General features: G+C 58.9%; 4 protein-coding genes across 4 annotated transcripts; 1 reads left to right on the forward strand and 3 right to left on the reverse strand.

Annotated features, from left to right (window-relative positions):
* Nucleotides 1-325: 325 nt before the first annotated feature.
* BRO1 (Vacuolar protein-sorting protein BRO1) lies at nucleotides 326-3,466 on the reverse strand (the record flags this gene model as incomplete). The annotated part of the gene is made up of 4 exons (XM_037320293.1): nucleotides 326-1,435; nucleotides 1,483-2,631; nucleotides 2,703-3,132; nucleotides 3,189-3,466. The coding sequence occupies 4 exons, from the start codon at nucleotides 3,464-3,466 to the stop codon at nucleotides 326-328; spliced, it is 2,967 nt and encodes a 988-aa protein (XP_037180711.1).
* Nucleotides 3,467-6,287: 2,821 nt separating this feature from the next.
* On the reverse strand, nucleotides 6,288-7,995 carry CGCA056_v005039 (DnaJ-like protein 1; the record flags this gene model as incomplete). Its single annotated transcript, XM_037320294.1, has 3 exons — nucleotides 6,288-6,453; nucleotides 6,508-7,742; nucleotides 7,801-7,995. 3 exons carry the CDS (start codon nucleotides 7,993-7,995, stop codon nucleotides 6,288-6,290), a joined length of 1,596 nt encoding a protein of 531 aa, XP_037180710.1.
* Nucleotides 7,996-8,714: 719 nt separating this feature from the next.
* CGCA056_v005040 (uncharacterized protein) lies at nucleotides 8,715-9,317 on the reverse strand (the record flags this gene model as incomplete). Its single annotated transcript, XM_037320295.1, has 2 exons — nucleotides 8,715-9,038; nucleotides 9,102-9,317. The coding sequence occupies 2 exons, from the start codon at nucleotides 9,315-9,317 to the stop codon at nucleotides 8,715-8,717; spliced, it is 540 nt and encodes a 179-aa protein (XP_037181762.1).
* A 6,871-nt stretch (nucleotides 9,318-16,188) lies between these two features.
* Nucleotides 16,189-19,327, forward strand: klf1-2 (Zinc finger protein klf1; the record flags this gene model as incomplete). The annotated part of the gene is made up of 3 exons (XM_037320296.1): nucleotides 16,189-16,460; nucleotides 16,508-17,383; nucleotides 17,431-19,327. 3 exons carry the CDS (start codon nucleotides 16,189-16,191, stop codon nucleotides 19,325-19,327), a joined length of 3,045 nt encoding a protein of 1,014 aa, XP_037181763.1.
* Nucleotides 19,328-20,222: the final 895 nt, after the last annotated feature.

Here is a 20,222-nt window from a genome sequence, read left to right on the forward strand (position 1 = left end):
CCTTGGGTAGGTAGAACAAGTCTGGTGGAGGAAGAAGGGAATACAGAGCATCAAGTCATCTGCTGCGTGCGTGTGCATCCATCCTGTCCAGGTGCACTAGTTGGGCCATGTTTACAATCATGCATCTATTCAAAGGCGCGAACCGCAGCTATTTAAGCATACCTGTTGCGTGTGTTTACTGCCAACCTACATCCCTCAACGGCCTCTCGGTCATGGCACTCTGGAAGGCCATCGTCGGCTTGCGTGGCAACCTTGTCACCGCGGCCAAAAGCGAACAAATTCCAAGACTCCGGGTCCATGCATCACTCATACCTCACGTCCGCCCTCACTTCCAGTTATTCAACCCGGCCCAAGGATCGCTGTTCTGCTGCGGCTGTGCAGACCTGGGGTGCGCGCTCGAGGGATACTGGCCTTGTTGTTGATAGTTTTGCTGCTGCTGCTGCTGCTGCTGCTGGTAGTCTTGCTGGCCGTAAAATGTCTGCTGGGGACCCAGCGGAGGCGGCCCGGGAGGGGGAGGGGGCGGCACGAAACCCGCAGGCATCTGCTGCGGTTGCCCAGGATAGTTGCCGTAGGGCTGGCCTTGGTTAAATGACGTCTGATTGGGAGGAGGAGATGCAGGCCCGCGGAGGACGGTCGGACCAAAGGTAGACTGATGAGGCGGCGGAGACGTCGGGCCGGGTGTGCGTCCGTATTGACTTGGGTTGTACGCCGGCTGGCCGTATGTGTTGGCCGGCTGGGGCGTATACGATTGCGTCGTTGGGGGGGCGGCGAAGCTGGGATATTGCTGCTGGTTGGCCGGAGGGGACTGAGGGACCTGATACTGCCCCTGGAAGTTGGTCTGGGGATACCGCGGCGCGGAATTGCTGGCAAAGTTCAACGGGGACGGCGTCGGGCGGTTCGAGGTGGGCTTGGGCGAGGTCGCGTTCGGTTCCATCGACATGCGTTCCATCAGTCCCCTGAGGCGCTCGCGCTCCAACTCGGCGTGCGCATCTTTGCGGGTGGACCGCTCTTGTTCGATGCTGTTGAGCAGCTGCGCACCCTCCGAACGCCTGTTGTTGACAAACGTCTCGACGTTCTTCTCGAGGCTCTGCACGGTCTCCTTCATCTCGGCGTACCACGTCTTGGCGCCCTGCAGCCCGGCCTCGAGGTCGAGGAACTCTTGGTACGCGCGCTTGTACTTGTTCATGACCGCCGTCCTTTGTCTCTGCACCGCCTCGTACTTGCTCTGCTCCGACCTCACCCGCTTGTCCTGCAGAAGCGTGTTGAAGCTGGCCGTAAGCTCCTTCATCAACGCCGACTGCTTGTGGTTTGCCTGAAGCAGCCGGTTCTGGTATGGCCTGAACTTTTCCAGCTCCGACTGGAACAGCTGAGACTCGTAGTTTGAAATGGACTTTTTGTTGAGTATGAGAATCTCTGAAATGTCGTCGTTGTGAACCTGTCTTGGTCAGCATCTTTTCTGCACGCATCAACACCAGGACCTACCTTTTCCTTGAGGTCTTTCAACACTTGATTGCGCTCCCTCTTGATCAGGTTCAGCTTCTTCATGATCTCCTCCACTTTGTGGATCTGATCGACGACACTGGGGCCCTCTTCGTCAAAGTCCATGTCCAGCAGGTTCTCGTTGCCAGAAGGGCTGGCCGTGTTGCTCGTCTTGCCGCGGACCTTGCCGACCGCACGCTGGAACAAAGAGTCAATGTTTCCGTGTGCCGCGGCAGCCCTCATCTCCTCGAATTCAGCCTCGTTTTGCCGCAGCTTGGCCGCTAATTGGTTGTCGCTCTGCGCTGCTTCCTCCAATGCTTCTCGATAATTCCTAATGTCGCTCCGCAGCGTCGTGGTCAACCTGGAACTCGGTTGTTGCGTCCATTCGTTTTCGTATTTTGAGCGCATCTTTTCGCAAACACTCTCCTCCATGTCCAGCTGCTTCGTGTTCTTGTCCAGCGTGGTGATGATGTAGTCCTTTTCGGTCCGGAGTGTCTCAAATATGGATGTCGGGTCCTCATGTCCTGCAACGTCCTCGCACCACGTCCTAAACTCGTCGTCGGGAAGAATCTCCTGGTCGAAACCGCCCTTTAGAACCTGCAAAGCACCGGGTAACCTTAGATAATCCAGACTGGCAGCCATCTCGCTGTTGGCAATGTCTACTCGTTCCGTCTCCGCTCTGATAAGCTTGGCCTTCTCCTCGTCGTAGAGACTGGCCGACTCCGTCACAGCCAGAGGCACAATCTTGGAGAACAGGTCTGGGCCGGTGATCCGTTGAATATCCTGCCCGGCGTACAGTTCGCTCACGGGAATCGGCTTGGATGCCGGGAGCTTGGCGACCGGTGCGAGGCTCGCCTCCGCAGGCACGGTTTGGTGGTAAATAAAGTCATTGTCCTTGCTCAGCTCCTTCAGCTTATCTTGCACGGTCGACAGGTGCCTTTTTGTAAACTCAACGAGGAGCCCTCCCGTCTCGGCGCTGAGGTTGGAGTTTGGTGGCACGGAATTGGGGAAGTTAGTAGCGATGCGATTGGCCTCCTTCCCTTGCGATTCGGCCGCCTGCAACCTGGCAACGGCATTTCCGTGTTGGCCTGCCTCGTCGTCGGCCAGGGCCTGATAGTACTGGGACATGGAGCTCATGAGGTTGGATTTTACCTACGAGCGTTAGCCGAAGCTCGCCAAGCTCGCCAAGCTGCACGGTGGGGTGACAAAAAGGCAGATCTTACCTGCACCATGAGAAGCCAGACCTTCTCGAATATGGCCCTGTTGAAGTTGTCCTGGACGCCTTCGACCGCCTGCGCATACAGGTACGCAGCTTGGCTGGCAAGCTTGGCAAGCAGCGCCACCTTCTTCTTGTCGGCCACCTGTTTCTCCAGGAACACCTCCTGCGCTTGAGCCAGCATGATGGCGATGAGCGTCTTGACGGTCTCGCGGCTCAGGTCGGACGAGGGCGCGTGCAGAAAGTTCTCGTTGATGTACGTGAACATGCCGGCGGACGCCTGGAACGAGTGGTACGCCGTCTTGAGGCCCGACTCCTCGGATCTCGTCTGGTGCGCGGCGTGGCATGACAGCACGGCGGATATGTTGAAGATTATGGAGGCTTTCTCGAACGCGAGGGAGTACTGTGCTGTCGACTTGTGGGTGAAGGCGTCGAACCTGTGATCGGCGGGTGTCAGTCTGCGGGCGCGGCTAGCTTGGGGAGCGGGTAGTACCATGTGAAGGAGATCTTGATGTGCTGCTCGTCGACGGGGAAGCGCAAATCGAGCAGCTCGAGCTGGCCATAGTATCTGTAGAGCATGTCGCGACCCGAGGTGCTGTCCTTGCCGGCGCCCCTCACATCCTGTCGCAGGCGGTTGAGGGTGGCGCATTCCTCGGCGTAGCGCTCGGGATCATCGCCGTATATGTTGCGGATGTAGTCTTTCAGCGGGGAGACCCAGTCGATCTCGTTTGTGGCCTTGAGGGGCGAGGAGATCATGGGAGACTGCGTCATTTTGAAAGATGAGGGCGAGCTTGGGGCCCGGGCGATGGATCAAGTGGTTCGCAGTCTCGCGGGGGGTGAGTGTTTTGCTGTGGACGGGCAGCCTTATTCAGATGCCGTGATGATTGGGTGGCATACGGGGCCTCGTCGGAGGTGACCTCTGGGTGTTTGGTCAGGAACTCGCAGCAGGAGGTGGACGGATGCAGCTCGCCGGGTCAGGATAGAGTCGGTGGTTGCTGTCTTGTGCTGTTGTGTGCGGAGTGCGGGGTGGGGGCGGGAAGCGGCGATTGAGGCAGACCAGTGTCAGTGCACTCTGGGATCCGTCACCCTCTTTCTGTACGTACTCTGTAAGGTACGGTTACTGCTCTTCAGAGGTTGGCCGGTGGTGCTGATGGAGAAGAGCTAGCGTGCAGCGGCCGGTCTCAAGTCTTCCGAGGTGTGTGTAGTTCGGTGGCACGATATGCTGGTAGCAGCGAGGGCCTTATTAGATGTTGCGGGTGCGTTTGGTTCTATTGCTTGTCAAGAGGTGTCCCGAGTTGGTCTGCCTGTGAGGTCATAGTGCTGGGGTTGAAATGAGAGACGGGCAGTTGATTGAGGCGGGGCAGACGGGCGCTGAGAGCTCCCTAGATAGGTAGCTGCCGGCGCGTCGAGGTGTCTGGTCTTTGTGTGACTCTTGTCGTCTCCGGCGGCGGCGGCGGCGGTGTTTGGTGGACGAAGCGCCCGACAGACGGTGAGTGCCGGGTGTGAGGGCAGGGCTCGGAGAGTTGGGGGCGATGAGAGAGGTGGGAAAGGAAGGCTGAGTGATGGAGGAGCGGTGTCCTGTCGTCTTGTAACTCTCAGCTAGGCGAGCTGGGCGGGCAGGTCGAACGAAGCTTTATGCGTGGTGTTGACGTTGGCGCATAACGTGGTCCGCAGCAGGGCACGTTAGGCTGTCGTACGTAGCCGCCAGGCAGTGATGAATGATTGCCCGCCCACCAGGAACCGGGGAGGTGCCTGGCTTTCTGGCGGGGCCCGACCGAGGGGCGCTTGAGGTCGATGAAGAGATGCAAGGTACGCCCTTCTCTCAGAGGATGCTTCCCTCTCTCAACGAGGGCATCAACAACGGAAACTTTCAAAATACACCACATGCAACGTCCGTCATTCAGCACTTATTCCCCATTCACCCCGGTCAAGCCCAACACCTGACCGACCTGCGGTTGACCGACGCTCTTCCTGCATTTTCCATCACGTTCCGCAAGTGCGAGGTGCCAGGCAACCTCAACACCAAGCTATTCGTCGGGCAGCTATCCCACCTCACTTCTACCTGACATCGCCCGCTGTCGCTGCGGACCCGGCAGCTATGCTGTCGCCAATGAGTAAAGCCGTTCGCGCAGCAGCAGCAGCAGCAGCAGCAGCATCGTGTATTCAGCCCCGGCCAGCAGACATTCACCAGCATGTAATTCGTCCTCCCGCGACACAACCGGACGGCCTATCCTTTGACTTTGGCCGGAGCAGAGTGAGACAACCCGATGCGACGTCCCCGTCTCTGCATGCTGCCTCACTCCACCCTGCTTAGGTACGATTAGCCGGCCATCTCGTGATATCCGCCGGGCTGCCCCTCAGCCAGACCGCACCGCTTCCTCGTCATGGTATCATTGCTGCTTACACCATGTGCGTCTGCTGCAGTAAGCACGAAAGCGAACCACCCGCATCTCAGACAAGACTATTGACTCAGCATACCTACTTCGCAAGCTTCACGATGCCGTCTTGTCCCACCAAGTCGACCACATTAAAGCACCGCTCGGCCTCAAACACCAGAAACACGATAATTCCACCAAAATCTCCAGCTCCTTTGAACATCCCATGTCCGAGCAACGACATTGGCCATGCTCCCTTTCCGCCCTCATGCAGGTGACGGGCCACGCGAAGAGCTGCCCCTCCTCTCGTACCCCTCATTGGCCGGCGCTTCGCAACCCCACCACAGGGCCGGACAGGGGGGCCGAGAACATCATCCCGACCCCTCAAGAGCGAGATAAAGTGTCAAGCGAACTGGTCCGAACGGCCCGCTCTGCAGGGTTGGGAGCTCTTTGTGCGAGATCGATAGTCCGGTGTCTCTTGTCTGTCGTTGTGTCTTTGACATGTGTCTTTTGCAAGGTGCTGCAGAAAATGACCCAGAATGCCATTGTCACTGCAAGACTGACTGATCTTCATGGGGAGGCCGTTTCTGCGACCGCAACGCTCGGCCTTCTGCGCATCATCTGCCATCATGCCGGGGTACATGGCGAGATGCGGAGGCATGGAGATGTCAATCAGCGGCCAGAGCCAACCGCGCGTTTTCCACAACCGAGCGCCTCACGCTTCAGACCTCAAGCGCCGCGGCCCCCATCACAATTAGGCGCCTCAGCCTCCCCCTCACAGTCAACCCGCGGGAACAAGTGTTGGTTGCTCATGTACATGCCTTCGTGATATTGATTGGGTGATTTCTCTGTTTGTAAAGTGTCTGAGGTGAGTGGCCTCCGCGGCGGGAGCTGGCTTTTCTTCCCCTCCCCCACCCTCGTATGTCTATACTACATTGTACATTGCGGAATAATACAAGCATCAATCGGCTTTTGCTCCAAACTACATAAGCAAGGACTTCTTTCTAGGTGGTCTCCCCGTTCTGCCGACGCCAGGGATAGTTTCGTAAATAAAAGGACACGACAGAATCAGTAAAACAACCGTTTTGAACACCTTCCATGCAAACACCCCACCACCGTCTAATGATGATTAACGTAAGTCTGCTGCACGTCAAGAGCCGCCCGCCGTCGGAGGCCGATATCGTTACAGCCAACGCTCACCGTCCGGGGTCAGCCTCTCACTTGGAGCCGTCCTTGTCGTCCTTCTTGTTGGGGTCCGAAGGCTTGCCGGAGGCGTCGTCGGGGCCCTTGTGGGCGGGGTGGTTCGTCAGAGTGTGCCACATGGACTTGAGGAAGCCCTCATTCTTATGGGACTCTGAGTCTTCCGGCGAGATCGGCTGCGACCTGCGCCGTGTTGGTTAGTAACCGGGCGACAGGGGCACAGCGGACGGAACTCACCCCTGGGGAGTGACGTTCATGATTCTCTTGGCCGTCTTGTCGCCCATCTCGTTCGCCAGCATCTCCACCAGGGTGCGCTGGTTCGCGCTCAAGTACTTGGGCATGTTGACCCGGAACTCCACCTTGAGGTCGCCCGAGCCGCCCCTGCGGCCGTTGAGCTTCTTCATGCCCATGCCCGAGAGCGTCAGCTTGTCGCCCGTGTTGGTGCCTGTGGCGACCTTGACGTTGACCTGGCCGTCGAGCGTCGGCACGGTAACCTCGCCGCCGAGCATCGCCGTCGTGATGGGGATCGACGCCGTGTAGAGAATGTCGGAGCCCATGCGGCGGAACTTGGGGTCGGACGCCACGCGCACGAACACGTAGAGGTCGCCCTTTTGCGTGCGCATGTTGGGCTCCGTGTTCTTGCCCGTGACGGGGGCGTCGCCGGCGCCGTCGACGCGCAGCCGCATGCCGTCCTCGATGCCGGCGGGAATGTCGACGGTGATGGTCTTGCGCTCCCTGACGACGCCGTTGCCCGCGCAGGACCGGCACTCGGACCCGCGCGGGATTGTCGTGCCCGTGCCGCCGCACGCGTTGCACGTCGACGCCATCTGGAAGCCGCCGTTCATGAAGTGCACCCGCGTGCCCGAGCCGTTGCAGGCGCCGCACGCCGACCGCTTGGTGCCCTGCTTCAGGCCGCTGCCCGTACACGTGCCGCACTCCGTCAGGGGCGTTATCGTGATCGTCTTGCTCGTGCCCTTAGCCGCCTCCATGAACGATATGCTCGACTGCACCTCGATGTTGTCGCCGACGAGTATCTCCTGCTGGAACGGGTTGCGCCCGGCGCCGCCGCGACGGCCAAACGGCGAGCCCTGGCCGCCGGTGAAGGCCGAAAAGATATCGTCAAAGTTGAAGCCCCCGCCGAATCCGGCCTGGCCGCCGAACCCGCCGCCGAACGGGTTGCCGGCTCCGCCAAACGGGTCACCGCCGGGTGCCGCGCCGCCGCTGGGGTCGAAGCCGGCGGCGCCGAACTGGTCAAATTGCTGCTTCTTCTTGGGGTCGGAGAGAATCTCGTATGCGCTCTGGATCTCGCCGAAAGTCTCCTTCGCCGAGGGGTCCTTGTTCGTGTCCGGGTGGTACTTCTTCGCGAGGCCGTAGTACGCCTTCTTGATGTCGCCGGCCGAGGCCGACTTGTCGACGCCCAACGTCTTGTACGGGTCGCTCGGTGCGAGGGCTGTCGACGTTGCGTGGAATGCCTATGATGAGGCTCGTGAGCATGCTGTGCAGCTTCATGTCAGGTGTTGCTTCACTTACACGCTTGGATGAGGGAGCTTGACATGTCACTCGGGGAGCTGGAGACTTCGTGGATCTGGCGGTAAAGGTTCCGCCGCCGGTATGGATGCCCGCGCGCTTGCAGACGGCATCCTTGAGCTTGGATTGCCGAGAAGAAATACGGCTCGACAACAGACGGCCTGGTGCCGCTGCCTTTGTGAGAATGCTTGCATTCATTGTGAGCTGTGTCGACGCATCTGAAGCAGTGGTGTCGTAGAGTTTAGAGGGTTAATTATTCGCTGGGGGACGCGGAAAAGCATCTAGCGCGCAAGTGGAACTCTCCCGCAAATTCTTTGCCCTTCGACGTGCCATTGAGTCGGGACGGTTATGATATCAACTTTTTTTTTTTTTTTTTTTTTGGCCCGATGCTAAGCCGAACACCGGTGCCTGCCTGAGGCCACTGGGCCCGCGCCCGGAGCCTTTCTGCTCAGGGGCCGCGGGGCTGCCACGGCGAACGTCAGCAATTTGCGACGACTTTAAGTGGTGCGCGCAGTCGCCCCACATCAAGTTGCGTTCTGGTGGAAATTCGCGGGTAAATGCGCGTTGTGTGCGCCGCCCTGCTTGCTCTGCTCTGCTCTACTCGGAGCCGGCACCGGTTGCACACAGCCATGCAGAAGGGAAGGGACTGTGTGAGTGACCGAACCCCAAACGCCCAAATATCATTATGTAGTATCGTAACTATGTAAAAGGCCTGCGACGGAGGGTCTCTCTTGCCCCCGTCCGTCCTTTCTTTTCCATGTGGTTTCCCGCCTAGGATGAGGTATCATTATGCACTCCGAAGTCGCCCACGCAGCCTGTTCAGGCTGCACTTTCCAAAGCAGAATCGCATGCCAATCAGCTCCTGTCGATGCATGTTGTGGTCGCAAAAACAATATGGTGTACGTCATATAGCGTCGTCAAGCGTCGTGGGGATTTGCTCGCCTGCTCCGATCGGCTTTAGTGATGGAGTGGCTCCTGACCTTGTGGATAAAGTCCACGATCACGTCGTTCTCCTGGACCCCGAGACCGTTGAAGTGTTTCCGCACAGTCATGGCGAGCTGCTCCTTGCTCTGCCTCCGGTTCTCCTTCTTCCGGGCCATCGTGGGGGACTGCAGCCCGATGCCTCCGGGTCGTGACAGGACCAGTTGGCGGTACGAGCAGGAGAAGGAGGTTGGGGTGTTGAGGTGGTGCTCGCGACGGTAAGCGTGTAACGTCTCTCGGTCGAAGGTATTCCATTGCAGCTGGGAGAACGAAAGTGTTAGCAGGCTGCTTCGTGATCGTGGCGTGAGGATGTCTCCCCTTACCCCTGGGTTCTGTGCCTCCTGCTTCGTGGGCACCGCCTCGGCAGCCGCGCTGGCGTTTGTGACCTCGCGCAGGTTGGAGCCGGTCGAGCTGGCTACACGCCGCATCTTGCCATTTGTATGACTTCCGGAGCCGGACGAGTGCTTTTCTTTCGTCGTTGGGCCCTCGGCTTTAGAGTCGTCGTGTGCCGCAGCAGTCTTGGAGTTTTTCGGAGCCATGACGAAGGCGACCAGGGTGAGAAGGGCTCTAGAGTGGTTGGCAAATCGCCGAGGCCGTCTATAGTGGTTCGGTCGGGTCTCTGGAGTGAAAGGTAGGCGTCGGACGGTATCACATTGTATTCGGAGCAGCAATTGAGCAAGAAGTGGTGCGAGTGGGAGAGAGCAGCCGGGGGGAAAGATTTCACGTCATGGCTCTGTCTGTTGGTCGCTGGACCGGCCGGTTGCCCAGGGCCTTGCCTGCCTCAAAAGTGAGCTGCGGGGCGCTGGCGGCATTCGGGGACTCAGCGAGCTTTGTGCCTGGTGGTGCGACAAGATAGCACTGATTAGATACGTACCGCGTGAGCAGCACCCTGAGAATGCCTGCTAAACAGCCGCCTGCCTCGGTGAGTGCTTGCTCATTTTTCAGCACCAACCACATTAGGATAGCGGGTGACCCACGCCGCCCACTTGGCTCTCTTGGCAGTCGGCCCCTCCCCCATCCATCCCGCGACTCATTTTTTCGTGTAGGAAGTAGGAACTCATAGCAGCACGCAGACGATTGAAAGCCAACGAAACAACCAGTCAACACGGCTAGCTGAGATGGACTTCTACCCTCGGGGTGCTTGACTGGGAGAAGAGGGGGCATCGAAGGGGGCAGAAGGGAGTCATGCTCACTATGAAGCAGACCGGAGGAGACGACGCCCTCATCAAGTCAGATTACACCTACGATTCATGGGCTGCAGTCCGGGCTTCACTCAGTAATACTCACGGAGTAGGCGAGCCGGAGCCGGTGACGGCACAGACTGAGCCCTGCAACATGCCAAACATCAACGACGCAATAACGGGAGTTCCCATTGTCGTCACACCTCAAGTCGACGGAACAAAGAAGACGAACCAGACAGACCGTTACAACTTGCCAGCCAAACGACATAGTTCCGTCCAATCTAGGGGTCTCCCACACGGGCTGGGGCGCTTTTCGGCTTACCTCATGCAGATGGCTCGCAGTACGCTGCACGCACAGTTTCCCCACGCCGCATGACCCCTCAAGCACCAGATTTTACCTTGCATCTGCGTTCCATACGGCTCCTGACAACAAGTAGAAATTCAATGCATGAGCCCGAACAACGGCGAACTGGAGGGCCGCTCGCACCCGGAAATCCCACAGACAGTGTCAACCCCAAGTTCTCCGCACGCCAGTACAGGTGGCCATACGAATACGTTGGCTGCACATACTGCTGCATGGTCACCGGCCAGCGATACCTTGGAGCAATACCGCACGACGGGCCGGCGAGGGCGCCCAAGTTTGCTGTGCTCGCTGGTCATCCCACACCGAAAGAATGTGTGGTTTCTTATCCCGCGCTGGGAGACAGGCGTGGCTGGCCCAGCGGTCTGGGTCACGGCTCGCACGTAATTGATATCCCGCGTCCTGAGGGTCATCCCACGTCCGGACGCAGGTGGACCAAGAGACCCCCAAACTTTCTTTCAACGCCAGCCCGAGATCTGCTCGATTCTCCAGGGCACGTCTCTCACAGCGCCGGCGTCGTGGACCCCGCAATGCCGAGAATGCCATCCCGGGGCTGATGGGCGAGGCGGCAGTTTAGCAAGTGCCAAGCTAGTCATTGGCACACATTCCCCCTCAACGACCCGCAAGGCGATGGTTGGCTGCCAGAACGATGGGCTACTTCGTCCGTCCGGTGGCGAGCAACGAATCGATTTGCAGAGATTTGATCAGGTGCTGCAGTCGAGGACCTGCATCGATGCAGCAACCTGCTGTTGAACCAGTTCGCCGCCGCTTGCTCGACAGAAAGGTCCTTCATTAGAAGCACACCAGCCACCGGACACAAGCCCCGAGCGCTGCTGCTCGTCGGATACCCAAGAAAAGCAGCCCGTCTTCTTTCGTCGCCCTCAGCCAACACGCAAGGGAGACTGGCGATTCGATGGCCACCCTGGAGACTGGCTTCGGGAGCTGTTGTCCAACTCCCCATGTCCCTGATCACGGCTCGCTCTCAGTGGGGATTGTCGCATGCTGACTGGCGATCGATCAAGGACCAGCAAATCACCCCTGTCACCTTTCGACTAGGATTCTCGGTCTTCATTCTCGGAGCTGGAGGACGCGTCTGGACTTTTGACACCGCTTCACTCTGGTACGCCGAACGACAGGATTGTCTCAGAGGCACTGGGCGTTGCTATATTCTGGCCAAAAGGAGGACATCACTCTTGGGTCATCCAGGCACTGCCGCGAAGCTAAGCAGTCATTTCGCTACTTCCGGCTAGGTGTACGGAAAGATAGTCGCCTGCCAAGCACAGCTCAAGCTGACCGGCCACATTACAACTACTTGTGTGAACGTCTAAACCCCAAGTTAACGACACGTCAGTGAGACATTCCCCCCTGAATCGAAGGCCCGCGGAAGTCGACTCGAGCCCACGACGCCCACTCTCGGTTGGTTTGGTCGAGTGGGTGGGGGACCAATTCTCCACAGGGTGTGATCAGCAAGGGGACGACTCCAACAACGGGAGGTGCTCAAGATGCACGGTTTCTCCAATCTCGAATGCCAAATGGACTCTTTTGCGACTAGCGAGAGTCGTGTGCTGCCATACCTATTTGAAACCACGCCCATGCCCCATCAGGAACCCATTACGAGATGAGATGGACCAAGAAGATGATAGCGTCCAAGGTCATGAGCAGAGATACAAATCAGCTTCACTGACGCACCGGCACAGTGCTCCCACGCCAGGCGGTAGACCCGGGAGTGCGGTATTTGTACCTGATGTGCGCTGCGCACCTCAGCCTCAGGCGTGGGGTGTTAGCGACCGACCGGCGACAACATGACAGCTGCCTGCGAACGAAGCTGTCTGCTTCTAGTGCCACGGCATTTTTGTCTATGGACGAGGACGACGGCTGGTCTCACAACTTAGACGCGATAGCCGGGAAGGCCAACGGCGCCGTTGGGTACGACATGGCACCAGATGAGCTGTGCCGGGAGGCTACAGGAGGAGATGGTCAAGTGAACGCAGAGGCGCTGTGGCCCGATGGCAGCATCAACTCCCATCGCAGGCCTCGCCCACCTGACTCTGCACGGTGCCGATGTCCATCTTCGTCTGTTGCACTATGCAGTCTGTCTGATTTCATTTCGTCATTCTCGAGCGCCGCTAACCCTCGCCAATATTGACACCAAGACAGCTTCCAGCGGCAGAAGGTCCCGAGAAGTGCGTGTGGCCGAGCACACTAGTGAGGACGATCCTGTGTTGAAATAAGCTGCAGTGTCTGTGGGCAAGCTCTCGCCCAGGCTAGCAGAAATTCGATGCCTTACAGATGCGCTCCCAGGAAAGCTCAAGGTGACACCGGCGGCCGATCCACGCAACTCGTCCCCAGGTCGGGGGAATGGCGCCCCGGATGGGCCATGTCCAAGCTCCAGACCGTGCCCATCCCCACACGTCTCGTCTTCTTCAAGTGAACATCCTACACCGGGCATCCCTGCGAGACTAACCGCGCCGGTCACTGGGGGGCCATGTCGCCCTACAAGAGAGGGGACTCGGGGTCTGGAGGGTCCTCTGCCGCTACAGTTGATCAGGCTGAACGCACACTGTCTGTCGTTATTCTCTGGTTTCCATCGTGCCATCGTACGACGAGTGAGGGCCGTTAAACACACATCATGAGAGAAGCCTCCATCGCATGCTGTTGTTCCAAGTGGAGCCAGCGTTGGAAGTAATGAGTCTGGAGGGCTGAGGGCTGATGGTTAGTGCGTGGAACAGAAGACGAGGCGGGCAACGTGACAGAAGACGCTCGGTCGCCAACGCCTCCATTTGTCCACCTCAAAATCGCAAACGCACGACAAACAGTCCTTCGAATCAAGACGGGATCAAACGGATCTAGACGTGACAGTCCCTCGACCGCCCGCGCCCGATGAGACACCGAGGCCAGTCCTGCTTTGGGGTTGGCACGATGGCAGACAATACGGCTGTCCCGGGCAAATATCACGCACCGCAGAACGAAGCAAATGACGAGGCGCAGGCACAAGAATGCAGTTCCTGTCACTTGTCAATTCTCGTTGCAACGGCACCGAAGACTGGCTGAACGCCCTTGTGGTCTGCCAGTGCCAACCTTTGGGTGGTGGCTTGCATTTGAGCATCGGATATAAGCAGGTCGATGACGGCGCGAGCAGGGACAAGGGAAGCAACATGCTGGGACGTTAAGAACCGCCAGATCGATCAGATGAGAGCACCGAGAGAAAGCAACCCAACGGTGGACGTGGATCGACGACACGACACCGTGACCGGCTCGCTGGAGATGATGCCGTCGACTGACAATACACACGTCGTCTCACAGTGCGGGCTGGGTGGCCAGAGATGGGCATCTCGTTCTCGGGGCGCCGTCTGTCCAGGTACCTTGCCAATTAGTGCCAGCCCAAGTCGAGTCGCCTCCCCCTCTCCGAGTGCACCCCCAAAGGCTGTCGCAACGGGGGGCCACTTCGCGGCCCTAACAGCGTTCCAACCGCCTTTCCCATATTATTCGGGGCTACTAAAGGACCCCCATGGCGTGTGGTCCACCACACTTTTTGGCAGGTTGCCGTCTCTCGATGCTCCTATGGGAGCTGGAAGCTGGCAGCTTACTTGCTGCAATTACTGCTCTGGGACAGGTCGAGACAGGGCAGGCAGGGCATCGCATCGCATCGCAGCGCAGTAGGTACATCACGCCGCGGGCCTCACACCCAGACCTGGACATGGACCTGACTGGTCCCGACCCAGACCCGCGGGGGGGGGGGGGCTCCTCATTCACACCGGCCGGCTCATCTGGGAGGAGGTGGTGGGAAGAGACGCCTGGGTGCCAGAGTTGAGGTCGAGGGAGAGGAGGGAGACGAGAGTGGGAGTGCCATAAGACCCCCCACACTCCCACCCTGCGTCTCTGTCCTGCCTACCGTCCCTAGATGGCCGAATTGCTCTGCTGCTGCCCACTTCCCCAGGACCTGGACCCCGACTTGTGCCATTGAGGTTGATCAGTGAGACTCGACTCGACGACAGCAACCGCATCACGACGCGAACGGGCACCACCCACGCACGACACCACGCGATCACCAACCGCAGCCTCGAGGCCAATCTCGAACCCGCGCCCGCACGTCAGTCAACCTTCGAGAAGCTCCGACGAGCTTGCCTCTGTGTTTGCCAGTTCTTACTGCGACCCTTACCACCCGCGAAATCCAACAGACTCGCTTTCTCTGCCCTTGCATCTCTCGACTTGGCAAAGTCAGTCTGTCTTTAGGTAGGCCATTCCTGTCTCCCGTATGTCGCAGCTTTCCCCTTCCTCACCCGCGCCTGTTGTCTCGATCCTCCCCTTTCCCCCCCCCCCCCAAAACCCCCAGTCCCCGTTCGACATTCCACGGCACAGCAACGGCTTGGATGAGTGCCGTCGCGGGCCATGTCAGACGCGGGCCGCTACGCACATCCCATACCGGACATCGGCCAGGTTGGAGTCGTGGAATGGACCTGATATCCCACCCAAGACGACAGCCTGGCAGACTCCCGCCGCTGCTACTGCAGTTGTGAGGAGCGCCGGACACCGAGACGATGACGGCGCATCCCGACGAGCCCTCTCCAGCTCGACCTAAGGCAGAAAGAGGTGCCTTGTCCCCTTGAGGTATCTGCAGCTACCGCCAAGGTTCGCTGGGGACGCCATAGGCGGACATCAACGGCTCGCTTCGGTTCGTTTCGCTCCAGGGGATCATGCTGCGACGGTGCGTGTACCTTGAAGCTACAGATACCCGCCCGCACTCAGCGAAGACCAAGCGATCGGCGTACCGCGGTACATCCCGCTCTCATCTGGTCTACTCCATGTCTTGCTTCCTCGAGGCTGGACTCCCCCAGACCACAGCGCGTGCGACTTGAACGGCGGCGTGCGCCTCCCCCAGGAAAACAGACGGAACCTTTTTCTTCGCCCTCCACGTCCTCCAGTCACCTCCAACTGCTCCCTTCCTGGCATCGGACTAGTCCTTTTCGTCGCCCGTGTCCTGGCAATAGTACACCGAGCTATATCGTGCTTTGCTTCACGGGGCGGAGGGCTCACTTAAAGCTCAAGGCCTTGCATCACAAGAGGCCTTGCCCCAAGGTTGTCCCTCCTCCCACGGCGGGTAGCGGATGGCGGATGGCAGGCCTTGGTCTTCTTCGTCTCTCGTCGTTACACCCCCGAACGGCAACGCTTGGTCCACGGCCCTTGATGACGGTCCACTCCATCCGCAACCTCCAACCTTGCCGTCTCTTATTTTTTTGACACCCACCCACTCCTCTCATGCAGCCCGCGCTAGTCCATTTTACCGCAACAGGCGGCAGGCCCATCATTAATACCACAAACTCCACCGACATCCACTTGCTAACCCACCCCCAGCAGCACCAGTACCACCAACTCACCTTGGCTTACCTCGCCTCAAGAGTGCCTTCATATAGGGAAATCTCACTCTGCCTTCTCAGCCGGCCACGCTTCTCGTCGCGCACTCGCATCTCCAGCTTGGCCGCCGTTGACTCTGCTGGCGAGACACCTCCCCGACAGTCATGTTTTGAAAACCCCTCTCCAATTGGCTTTGGAGAGGCCGAAACCAACAACCACGAGTGCGATTTTGCGCACTTCGTTGTACATTCCGAAAAAGGACGGAAGCCTGGTGGACTGATCCGCCCCAGTCTCGCCGCGCCACCCACTGCACATATTCGAATCTCACGACGTATACGGTTTCCCTCGAGACGCCACCGCACCCCGCGCGCTCGAGGCTTTGCTGCGCGCCTGATTACAGTAGACGCCCGCGCCACATAGTCCCTTGGCTATCCAAGAAATATGACTTCCGTACTACCGGCGCATACGTCTGACTTTACCAGTTCGATGCCCCCCTCTCCCCGAAGCTCTGCGACAATGGCACCGGGCCACGACTCGCGGGCGAGCCCGCAGCAGTTCATCAAGCAAGAGCACGACTCTGGAAGAGGGAGGCCGCGGGTGGGCTCCGAAGAAAAGGACGCCGATCTGGTGGACGACGATGGGGCCGACGGCGACGACGGCAAGGCCGGTTCGTCCAATTCAGACGGCGGCCCTGCGCGGAAGAGACGGAGGAGCCGCAAGGGCTTGGACAAGAAGTTTGAATGTCCCCAAGAAGGCTGTGGGAAGAGCTACTCGAGAGCCGAGCATCTGTCAGTAGACGCACCAAAGCTGACGGCTTCGACTAACACGTTTCCAGATACCGACACCAGTTGAATCACACACCCAAACAGATCTACGCTTGCGACTTTCCCGACTGCAATCGCACCTTTGTCCGGCTGGATTTGTGTAACCGCCACAGGGACCGCCACACGGCCAAGGGATCGGCTCTGAACCGCAAAGACTCGATGATGAGCCACATTTCTCCCACGACCGACCGCCCACCGTATCCCCTGCCCGGCTCGGCGTCGCCCGAAATCAGTCGGCCGGGCACTGGCTTCGCCAATGTGCGACAGAATCAGATGCAGCAGTTCCAGTCGCCCAAGGAAGCCACGGGAAGCCCTTTTGCGCAGGCGACTCATACGCCTCCCACCGGATATCCCATGGGGGCACCCCCGAACATGGACGGCTACATGCACCACGACGGTGGTTACGGAAACGTCCAGGCGCTTCGGCCTCCGCATCAGTCTCCAAGCAACGGATCACGGCCGACGGTACAGACGAACGGGCCATACATGTCTCCGGTTTCCAACCAGCATGGATACCACGGCCAGCAGCACAACACCCCGCAGTCCGCAACCTACACTACCCAGCAAAATTTTCCGCCGTTCAACCTTCCCCCGTCCGACTTCTCCAACGGGACGGGTAACGTACCCCGGGAAGCAGGCCAGACGTACACACCGACCACCTCGGCCGAGTACAGCGAACAGGGGCATCCCCAGCAGTCGGGCGAGATGATGCTGCTCGACCAGATGTCGATGCCCGGGACCATCCCGGTCTTTGGGACCGACAGCATCCTCAGCAAGTCGCCGTACGTGACGATCCCGGAAGACTTTGTCGCCTACCTGTTCAACACCACCCAGCAGGGCGAGGGGTCACCAATGGGGCAGATAGTGCCCCCTCAGTATGCGAGCAAGTGAGTACATTGGATGTTCGTGCGTGAGTTGCGCTGACCTTTCTCAGCTACGGAGAATATGGAAACTCCTATAGCGTACCTTATGTCGGGACCGACGGCGTGCCGATGGGATACTTCCCGTCCGGCTCGCACCAGGTCATGGCCGTCAACAACCTACTGGACCAGAACCTACCAGAGGCGACCATTTCGGAAGAGAAGAGCCAGGAGATTTACGACTTCATCAGCCAGAGGTTCCACGAAAACGACCAGGCGCCGGCACTGCGGCAGCGCGACAGCATTCTGGAAGGGGACCGGACCGACGGCGACCACATGCTCAGCAAGCGGATGATGCAGGCCTACATCGGATCATACTGGGTCCACTTCAGTGACCAGATTCCCATCCTTCACAAGCCCACCTTCTCTCCCGATCGGACGCCGAATCTGCTGCTTCTCGCCATGATGACGATCGGTGCCGCCTGTCTCGATAAGACGCACGGGCAAAAGGTCACCAAGGCCGGCGCGCAGCTGTCCAACTTTTTGGCATGGCACTTGCGGTGGGAAATCTTCATGGACCCCAACTTCCGCCCGCCGGCGAAGCTTTGGCTGTTCCAGACCCTCTTGCTGCTGGAGCTGTACGAGAAAATGTACTCGACGAGAGAGTTGCACGAGCGGGCCCACATTCATCACGCGACGACAATCACCCTGATGCGCCGCGGCAGGTCGCTCATTGGCAAGTCGGCACTGGATTCGCCTCCGAACCCGCGAGACGATAAGAATAGCTCACGGCACTCCTCGGCATCAGGGGTTGCCCACACCGCCGACGAATGGTGGAATCACTGGATCACCAACGAGTCGACGCGTCGGGCCGCGTTCGCCGCCTTCGTCATTGACTCAATACACGCAACCATGTTTGGCCACTCCACGGTGATGGTCACCCACGAAATGCGGCTCCCGCTGCCCTGCGACGATGCCATGTGGAAAGCCAACAGCGGCGCAGAGGTCGGCCGGATCGAGTCCAACATCATATCCAACGGCATCAAGCCGATATCCTTCCTGGAGGGTCTCAAGCGGACACTCAGCGGCCAGGGGGTCCAGACCAACCCATTCGGCCGCATGGTCCTGATGGCCGGACTCCTCAGCGTCAGCTGGCACATGAACCAGAGGGACCTCCAGGTTAACGTCCTCGGCGGTGGAGTCTCGCAGGCGCTAGGGGGCCGGGATAAGTGGCGGGGGACACTTACACGCGCCTTTGATGCGTGGAAGGAGGACTTTGACAAGTCACTTTCTCGGAACGAAGGCTCGTCGGATCCTTACCGGTTCGACTCCGCCAAGAAGAACGAGGCCAACGTGGTGTTTGAAAGTCGCACAGTGCTGCACCACCTCGCCCACATGGCGATGCATGTCGATATTGTGGACTGCCAGATTTTCGCCAGGGCGAAGCGGCTTTTGGGGCGAGCCATCGGGCAGCAGGACCTCAACAGCGCTCAGAGAAGGATGAGGGACCTCTGGGCGCCGTCCGCAAAGGCCCGAGACGCAACCTACTACGCGCTCAAGTTCCTCTGCTCTGTCCTGATGCCTGACGGGGGAGGATCGCCACAGTCAAACGGCTTCAAGTACGACGAGCCGTATACGGCCCGAGACGACGTGCTGCTCAACAGGCCGTGGGTTCTCTACTTTGCAGCACTCGTCGTCTGGTGCTACGGGTTCGCCCTCGAGGGGCCCTGTCCCGGGGTGCCTCTGCCAACCACGAAGCAGGAACAGGTGCGGCAGATGCGGGACTACCTAGCCAAGTACGGCGGTGTGTCTTCGCCAGAGGAGCTCAAGAGCATGAAGGGCATCAACACGAACACGGCGCTACTGCTCGTTCTCAAAGACTCTTTCGGAACCACACGATGGGAGCTGCTCCACGAGGGAGCCAATCTTCTCAACAACTGCCTCCAGCTGAATTCTGGGGCAACGGCATAGCGAATCAAGACAAAAGGCGGCAGGCATGTTTTTCATCGATTGGCATCGGAACGAACCGCGACGGCGGCATTATGACGGGAGGAATTCGGGTTTACAATATACCACTTTTGTGCGAGTTATCATTTGAGGAGTCGGGACGATAATTTGGCATGACAGACCTTGCGGCCGCACTTGACATTTTTTCTGTACTGTATCTATACCCGACGAGGCGCCCTTTTCTTGAAGGCGTGTCGCAATATTGGTGACATACGAATAGCATGAAGGCCGAGGCAGAGAATACCTAGTCTCGGCGAGTACATTGGCGAACTTGTCACTTTTCACAATGGTGCACCCTGTGGTTCTCATTTCATTGCTGACATGGTCGGTCGTCTCAGTCGGGCCGCGGCCCATGGAGAGAACAGAGGCAACGGGACGTGGGGTGCGTGTTAACCGAGAAGATGAAATCCCACCTATCCGGTCCCGAGGTGATGGGCGATCTTGGCGGTTGGGCTGCATTCTTCACGGCATTCGCTGCGCCGTGTTGGTGCTTTCATTTAGGCTTTTTTGAATAGGGGGCGACGGCGGGGCACGAGTTGGATGGGTGTGTGCATATGGACGGGCGACTTGCTCGAGGGGTGGCACATCTCTGCGGCATGTAGATGATGCCGTCTCCTGGCGAAACGCGGCCCACGTGGTCCGGGGCTTTCGGCCTTTCGTCCAGTGATGAAGCTCAGCGTCTAAGCTTGTTTGTTGAGTTGAAATACGCTTTGCGGCCTCCGACGGCGCCGGGTAAGTCGGCTGGGGCCCGGGTGGGCCGGGTGTATCTAAAGCTTTGCCAATGAGGGTGAATCGGTGGCTTGAGGGTCGCCTTCATTTGGTCGGTTTGCCTGTCTATGCTGCCTCGATAGACTGCGGG

Source organism: Colletotrichum aenigma, assembly GCF_013390185.1.
Source record: "Colletotrichum aenigma strain Cg56 chromosome Unknown KSG_Cg56_contig03, whole genome shotgun sequence".
Classification (NCBI taxonomy): Eukaryota; Fungi; Ascomycota; class Sordariomycetes; order Glomerellales; family Glomerellaceae; genus Colletotrichum; species Colletotrichum aenigma.